We start from the raw sequence: 8,933 nt of genomic DNA on the forward strand, positions 1-8,933 counted from the left end.
AATTTAAGCAAACTTATTTTGTTTCAATAATTTATTTACTTGGCGAGGAATTATTTCTTAAAAAAAATAAAGTGTGATGAACAAAATAATTAAATGGTGAAGGATTATTTAAATATAACTTATTAGTTATTATTATTTAAAAAATATTATTACATAGCCATTTTTCCACGTAGTTTACGAAGGGTTTTTGTTGTGATTACCTATATCTATAAAGATTAGAAACTTGGAAATGGACAAACCTAAACAGATGGTTTCTTCTATATAGTTTAAATGATTTTACGAAATCATTTTTTAAGAAAAAACTACTACTTTTTTTTAAAAAAAGTGCCTGTGAACTCACCTAAAATTATGAGGATTAGAAATAGCTTGGCCCAAACAACAGTAGTTTCCTTCATTTTTGCTTCAAACCTTCAACTTTAAAATAGTTTTATCAATTTAAACTGTATAATATGTCCATTAACAACACTATAATGCAGTGAAATGAAGACGCAGCGAAACGGGACGAAAAGAATTTTAAATGGCTTCGTTTTAATTACTACAATTATTAATAAATTTCAACTCTGATAAAGCCCACTCTTATCGCCGACCGAACAATAACATAATATTTAATGACTTTATGTAACCAATAATATAAAAATTCCTATGTATTTCCTATATCTAATTCCCACGTATTGCTTTTTAATATATTCACAGTTTCTGAGTTACCTATACCTACTTATATATTTTTAGTTTTTTTAAAAAGAAAATAAAACTATAATAGGTAATTACCTAAATTCTGAAATTATTTTGATTTTAAATATTATTTTGTAACGCACTTCTACAAAAATAATATTATAATAAACAAATAGACATATTTGGCCCTTTTATATAATTATATTAATTATTAAATATTATTATATATCTTGCTAGATACTGAACGACAGGACGATTTAATATGTTATATGACTATATTTATTATTTATAAATTAATATAAAACAAAACAGAATACAATATAATCAATATAACCGTTAATTGGCAATTGATGATATAGTTATTAGTTATGGACACATTCTATAATAGTATAATGTATCAACTAATATTATATATGCATATATGATTATACAGAGTGTGGTGTAATCGAGTCTTACAAAAAAATCTCTGTAATGGTTAAGATCAATAGCTAAATCAAGAGACATTTAGAAACTGACTGGGATATAGTATAACTCTGAATATATTATATGATTCCTTATATGTATATCCTAAATAACAAAACATTAATTCAAAGAATCAATAATATATTGTTTTTTGAAAAAAAAATACGGCAATTAAAATTAAAATAGGTATCTATAAAACAAAATGCAAATAACAATCAAAATTTGAATTGCACTTTACCTTCACCCTTCATAAACTGTGCGTGAGCCAGACTGATGACTTCAACGAATATTAACATATTTATCGCCTTATCGCTCGTTGCTTCTATCATATAAATTGCACATACTATATACAACATTAAATTATATTTATAAATATATCCTTATTATAATGCAATAGTAATTTATTATTTTATCTCACTTCAGATGAAACATCAAACAGAAAATAATATTATTACGTACGCATATTCATTGTTCGATTTACATCCAAACAAGTTGACAATTTGACAAAATATATTAATGAAAAACGCATAGATGAAATTCGTAAGTAAAAAAAAAATGAAGAAACCTTTGCTTGCGTTAATTTTAATCATCAATATTTCAGGTAAATACATTTTTATCCACAAAATTTGTAGTATAATGAGTGACGTGGGACGAGAACTGTTGATCGTATCTTGAGTTTTATATTTTATGAAATATAAATTTCTCATAAATATGTTGTTGTGATTGTTAAATTAATGAGTTTCTGAAATAAAAATGTTTTTATTGAATACAGTAAAATGGGGTAACTTTGTTAATTTTTTACTATTTTATGACAATTTAATTTTTTATTTTATGGATATAACTTCTGTAGTATTTACGATAAACCTCAAAATTAAATATTAGTTACCTATATGATTAATATTTTAAGGTTTTAATTTTTAAATTTCTGATGTTATCTTTTAAGATATAAATTTTTTTAATATGCTATCAAAGTTACACAACGTAGTGGGAAACTTTGATACCTGTATATATATATATAATATATAATATATATATACTATCTTAATGTGATATTAAATTAACCCCAATTTTATGAAAAAAAAAATTAATCATCATGGTACTCTGGTGAATAAAAATATAAGAGTATCAAAGTTACCTCATTAACTAGAATCTTTGCATAATAATAATATGGTACAATTAATAAGTTTTTTTCTAACATTGTTGAGATAAGTGAATAGTGAATAGGAAATTCCACAGTTCAGACACCTTAGCGAACTATTATATAAGTTTTGTTGAAGTCACTTAAAGATCTCTAGAAATTGAGATTTGGGAATGGAAATATAATTTAAAATTGATTTCATCGGTGCTATGTAAATTTAAAAAATAATAACTAGGTAACCATAATGATACCAGTGGCGTACACAGGTAATTGAGCCTTCCCTTTCATCGGAAATTGTTGTTTACGCCACTTATTGATATTTGTATATTATATTATTATATTATTATACTCTATAGTAATATTAACATCGTTTATTGTTAGTGTTGGACGAGTATTGTTTTTTAATTTCGAGTCGAGTCGAGTCGAGTTTCAATTATTTCGAGTCGAGTCGAGTTCAAAATTCGAGTACTCGACAAATGCCGAGTATTAAAAAAAATTCGAGTACTCGACAAATTCCGAATATTAAAAAAAATTCGAGTACTCGACAAATGCTGAGTATAAAAGAAAACTCGAGTACTCGACAAATGCCGAGTATAGAAAAGATGCGAGTACTCGACAAATTCCGAGTACTCGACAAAATGGTCGAGTATTTTAAATTGTTCTAAAAATAGATTTTCCAAAAATATTATATTTTCTTTCATACAGTTATATAATTAATTAAAACTATTGTTATCAATCTAAACTATCATGTATCACCTTCCTGGTATTCATATCGGATATATGGGGTCTTTCAGTTATTTATAGTTTTAACATTTATTTTTCAATAAATTACTATTTATAGTATTTTTAATAATAAAAATAATAGCACGAGTACTCGACTCAAAGCGAGTACTCGAAACAAAGCGAGTACTCGACTCAAAGCGAGTACTCGACTCAAAGCGAGTACTCGACTCAAAGCGAGTACTCGACTAAAAGCGAGTACTCGACTCGAAGCGAGTACTCGACTCGAAGCGAGTACTCGACTCAAAGCGAGTACTCCATTCAAAGCGAGTACTCGTATTTACAAGTCCAAAAAAAATTTAGTCGAGTCGAGTCGAGTACTCGAACTCAACTCGAACATTTTTCCAAAGTCGAGTACTCGACCAACACTATTTATTGTAAACAAAAGTTATTTGTAATATTTTGTGTTTTAGAATTTGATTTTCCACCAGTTAAACTTTTATTCATTTAGTGGAGTAAGAAAATATAGTTTACCATACTAAAAGTAAATCAGTAAAATCACTACAAACTCTTAAGTCAGTCATCACCTTAAAGTTATTACATATGACTTTGGTATCAATGTTTCTTTCAAAAATACGCACCTATGTGGTATGTGGGGAAATCACTTATACTAAAGGTCTGACAACACACTTTATTACTATTCAATATACACTTAAATAATAGTCAATAATCTACACATACATATAAGAATCTAATTTGATTTTGCAGACGAAGGAAACCGGTTTGTTTGTTTATTTATTTATTTGTTTGCACTTGCATTTTTCCATTTGAAATATAATATATTATTCATTGAACAAATAATTTATTGTTAAATTTTTTTCTATGTTATCTCTATTCTATAAAAAAAAGAATAAAATTTACGACTCCAATGGTTGAATTCAAAATGTAGGATATATAATTTTCAGAAATAAGCTAAAACAATAACTACAATATGTAATTATATTATATTGTTTGTATAGCCAAAAAATAGTCATATGTTTTTAAATTAAATTATAAAAAAACAATTTCTTCCGGAGGAAGGTCGGGCAGCTAGTAGTAAATAAAAATGTATTAATTCAATTAATATCTAAGTAGTTAAAAATGCAAATTGTCATCAATTGCAGTTATCTTTTCGATTGTTGTTTTTATATGTTTTTTGATTGGAAAAGTTGTTAGTCAGTGACAATGACAGCGCAGGGTTATTTTAAATAGTACAACAATTATTATGAGAGTAACAAAATTAATACAGAATATATTATACAACAAAACCAACTTCCAATATGAAAAATGTATTATTTTTTATAATCACTTCAGATTTTATGTTGAGAATAGTGAAGAGGTTGTGTGGGGGGTGGGAGATATCATTACAATGAGGGACAGTCAAAGAGTAAGTGCGAGAGGTCACAGACGCTTTCGGTGAAGTGTAGACGTGTTTTTTGCGATGAGGAGAATCATTTAAATATTTCGGCAAAGTTTATAGACATGATTGTATAGAAGCGAATGACGCATGTGGAGTCAAAATGTATTATTTTAAAAATTTTGTTGAGTATAAAATAATATTAAATTTGTTGTTATTCATTTCAGGTATAACCTGCGATGCCTTAGAAACTTTATCGTGTAAAAATGTAAATGACATTTGCTATTATGACGAAGATTGTTGTTCCCAATATTGTTTTAAATCGTTCGAATGGTTTAACGGTGCTTGTAAGCCACTATCACCGGATTTTGATTCTGATTCGAATCCAACAGGTACCTATATAAATTTTTAATGCATTTGATCTATTTTAATTAATTATACAATAACTGTATAAAAAGTTAAATTTCTTTATTTATAACTAGATAAAATAGGAATCTGCGAATTCCACATGCAAACTGATGAAAGTGAAATTGATTATCTGAATAATGAATTTGACCGTGTAAATGCAGCCCACAATAGTTTGCCTCCATATACATTAATCAAAGTGTCATACAAAGGAAGGACGACAGTCATCACGGTAAACGATCACATTCCAAGAACAAATGGATCACTTTTAGACTTATCCAATGACGCTGCTCTGATGTTACAAATTAAAAATGAGCAATCTGTGCTATGTATAATCGAAAAAGTGATACATCATAATTCTATACTGAAAATGATTTTATATGCATTACCAATTTTGAGTTTCATTATAATTCTGAGCATTTTCATTTAAGGTTTTTCTCAGAACGAAAATTTGTTAAAGTTAGTTATCGATTATTTTCATATACAAATTTTTTTAATTTATACCTAATCTATTTTTATTTTAGTATCATACAGACCACTGATTCCTTTTGTACATTCTACCAAAACTTTTCTATCCATTTCGTCCATTGCATTTTTTTTTCTATTTACTTGTTGATATCTGAGATATCCTTCCTCGCTCTATTTAATCACAGCTGGCGAGGTCTTATCTTTGGGCCTTGGTCACTTTTTTTTTGGGGGGGGAGGAATGGTTTCTGGGTCAGTACATTTCGTATAAGACATTGATACACCCCCCAAAGGTAACCAGCCCATTATAGTCGTTTGAACTTAAGAAATATTCTGTAAATTGACTTGTTGACTCTCATATTCCACATTTTAATTTCGCAAAGACCCGTTAATTTTCCGCAAATGTATTCTACACATTAAAAATAATAAATATAATAGTATACCTAATATTATTATACAAGCCGCCATACTAAATATATAAATAATAAAACAATATTATACAATTTCGAATATTCCAAGTTTTTATTTTTTTAATTATAATTATTTAATATCATGATTAAAGTGATCATCTAGAATTCATTGTAGATACTATCATATTGGTATAGTGTTTAGGGACTATATAGGGGAAGCAAAATTATAGACTAATCTTTTCTTGAAATACTGCAGGGTGATATTTTTCAAGGTACTCACTCATTTTTCGGAAATTTTTTAACGTTTTTAGAAATATTTTTTTAAAGAAATTTTAGTCATTGCAATCAAAATTTTTTGAAAAAAAAATATTTATACGATTTTTTCATCGTTGTCGTTTTTAATTTTTCCTATATAGAATATGAGTATGGATTTGAAATATAATATTCCGGAGCAGAATATATTTATGAATATTTAGATCAATAAGATCAAAATTCGGATTATAGTAGTTGATTGGTTGCAAATCGTTACAACTTTACAGACTTACAATTATTTGAAAGTTAGATGAGTAGCAAAAATATACCCCACACATAGTAAGATCCATAACTTCACTTATATAAACTTTAACTACTTATAAATATTTATCTACCTATTCGTTTGAATTTTTAGAAAAATAGTCTGCATATTATGAATATTAAATTAAAAACTGTGAAAGTCACTCTAGCTGTTGTATAATAAGTTGTGTGTGTTCTATTATCGCCATTTAGTAGGTCACTGTAATGGATCAGGTACGAAAAACGATTCGGAAAGGAGACTGCATGTTGACATATTTTTCTAAGGATATTTTATAACTAATTTATATTAAGTGGGTAGGTAGTGACATTGGATCGGGCCGGGCTTTTGAAATAAAATAAAGGGTTGGACCGAACTTTTTAAGTCTTGGAATTTTATTCCGGACCGGGCCTGGGCTTTTTTTGTACAATTTTTTGGACTTCGAATAATAAATCAAGGGTTGGACCGGGCTTTTTAAGGATTTTTCTTCGAAATAAATTATCACAATTTAAAATAATAAATAATAATGATAAAAACGAAGTTGGTAGGTATAGATCACGATTATAAAGAACAGGTTAGACGTCGGCAATATGATTTGTACACAACTGCCCGGTCACAACTCGTTACAGTTTACGTAGTTGTAATAATATCCGCTAGGTTGGCGCTGCTAGTTAAACGGGCTATCTCATAATATGTCTATGATAATGTTCTTTATAAACGTGCAATATCAAATCTATGAGTTTTCTCTATTCTGTGGAGTTACCTGCATTAATTATTCGAACTTTAAATACTTATAAAAAAAAAAACTGTGACTAAGGATTTTTAATATTTTTCAAATGTCATTGTAACAATATAGTAGGAGCCTTGTATTAAATTTTATTTCCGAAACTTATTTATGAGTTTTTTCAAATTAATTTGTCTTTCTCGGCCTTCTCAATGTCATGTACATTATATTTTGGACCAGAGATCTTTCTAACATAGTTTCTAACCATTTATTATAAAAAAATGCAGATTTAGTTGTTATTTTTCATTTACCCCAAGTCTAATATATTTTGGAACTATAACAATGACTTGAAACAAAATTGACCCATATATATTGTACTCAAAACATGTTAAATCTATTCAGAATATATTAAAAAACAAAATGGATTAATAACTTTGATTATAATTTTATTTTTGAAGAGAGACTTTATATATATAACTATACTTAAATTACAGGGTGTGGCGGTGTGCTATCTAATATTTGTCATACCCTGAATATCTTGTTTAATTTCAACATAAATATTTATAATATTATATTATGTTTTTAGAAATATTAAATAATATCTTTATTTTGATTTATTAACATTTTAAAAAAAGGTAACGGTATACCTGATATGTAGAACTTAAGAAAAATAAGTATTTGAGATGTTCGGGTGTCTGAGCACGATTTACAACCTAGGCCCAGTGATGTAAAGAATACTTTTATTTTGTATTCGAATAATTTTTTCATATAAAGTATTTAAAATAGTATTCGAATAAAAATACTTAACATTAGGAAGTATAAGTTATAACGAATAATACCTACTTTACATTTGTATAAGACTATCAAGACTGTAAAAACGTTATTTTCTATTGGGATTATCGCAGTATAATACAAATCTAGCACGTCTGACTAGCAGCGCTCGGCGGTTTTATGAACTACGTGAAGCGTAACTAGTTCTGACCGCTGATACAGCGCGCGATGCTTAACCTGTTCTTTATAATCGTGGTATAGATAGATACATATAGAGTATACTTTATGGATAGATACTAGATATAGTAGATATAATTACAATGAATATAATAATATATTTATTGGTTGGTATAATAAAGCTATTTATATACCATAATATTTTTGCGTTTATCGTTATTCAGAACTAAAACTTTATACAAGTTTTGCGTTTATCGTCATTTAAAATAGTGTTAATACCTATACAATTTAAAAAAGGCGGGTAAGTCGTGGATGTCGCTCTGCTGTACAGTAGGTTACAAGTGGGTTACTGTAATGGATGGAATTAAATTTGAATCCAATGATATTATATCATTGTATACGAAAAACGATTCTGAACGGAGATGATTTGTCAGTCTAGGATATATTATTTTTAAAGAAAAACTTATGGAGAACCTTGTACCAAATTTTAAAAACTTAGTTATAAAAGAAAAAATTTTTACGATTTTTCAACCACTAAATTACTTGCAAATTTTCGCAATTTTGACATATTTCGTATAAATTTGAACTTTAAATGCTTATAAATAAAAATTGTGACAATGTATTCCTTTTATTTTGCAACTGCTATTGTAAAAATATGTTAGGAGCCTTGTATTAAATTTCCAAATCTTAGAATTAAAAAGAAAAACTTTTATGAATATCTGTCTAAGATAATTTGAACATTGCCGTAATTTTTACGTATTTAGTCAAAATTTGAACTTTAAATGCTTATAAAAAAAAAATCGTGACTATATATTTCTTTTATTTTTCAATTGCTATTGTAAAAATATATTATGAGCCTTGTATTAAATTTTGAAATCTTAGATATAAAAGGAAAATTTTTTATGAATTTCTAGCATAAAATAATTTACGAATTTTCGTGATTTTTACATAATATGTTGTCAAAATTTGAACTTTAAATGCTTATAAATAAAAATTGTGGCAATGTATTCCTTTTATTTTGCAACTGCTATTGTAAAAATATG

The 8,933-nt window shown here is 27.2% G+C and overlaps 2 protein-coding genes across 2 annotated transcripts in view; one reads left to right on the forward strand and one right to left on the reverse strand.

Moving 5' to 3' along the window:
• Rlpa (RlpA family protein-like) overlaps positions 1–477 on the reverse strand; it is a 2,137-nt gene extending 1,660 nt beyond the window's left edge. The window contains 1 exon segment of the mRNA NM_001162452.1: positions 341–477. Coding sequence (NP_001155924.1) covers positions 341–395 — 55 coding nt within the window. The 5' untranslated portion in view covers positions 396–477.
• Positions 478–1,564: 1,087 nt separating this feature from the next.
• On the forward strand, positions 1,565–5,294 carry LOC100570300. The gene is made up of 3 exons (XM_003244337.4): positions 1,565–1,735; positions 4,616–4,780; positions 4,871–5,294. Exons 1-3 carry the CDS (start codon positions 1,666–1,668, stop codon positions 5,221–5,223), a joined length of 588 nt encoding a protein of 195 aa, XP_003244385.1. The 5' UTR covers positions 1,565–1,665; the 3' UTR covers positions 5,224–5,294.
• The last annotated feature ends 3,639 nt before the right edge of the window (positions 5,295–8,933 follow it).

This window comes from Acyrthosiphon pisum, chromosome A1, assembly GCF_005508785.2.
Source record: "Acyrthosiphon pisum isolate AL4f chromosome A1, pea_aphid_22Mar2018_4r6ur, whole genome shotgun sequence".
In the NCBI taxonomy this organism is placed as follows: domain Eukaryota; kingdom Metazoa; phylum Arthropoda; class Insecta; order Hemiptera; family Aphididae; genus Acyrthosiphon; species Acyrthosiphon pisum.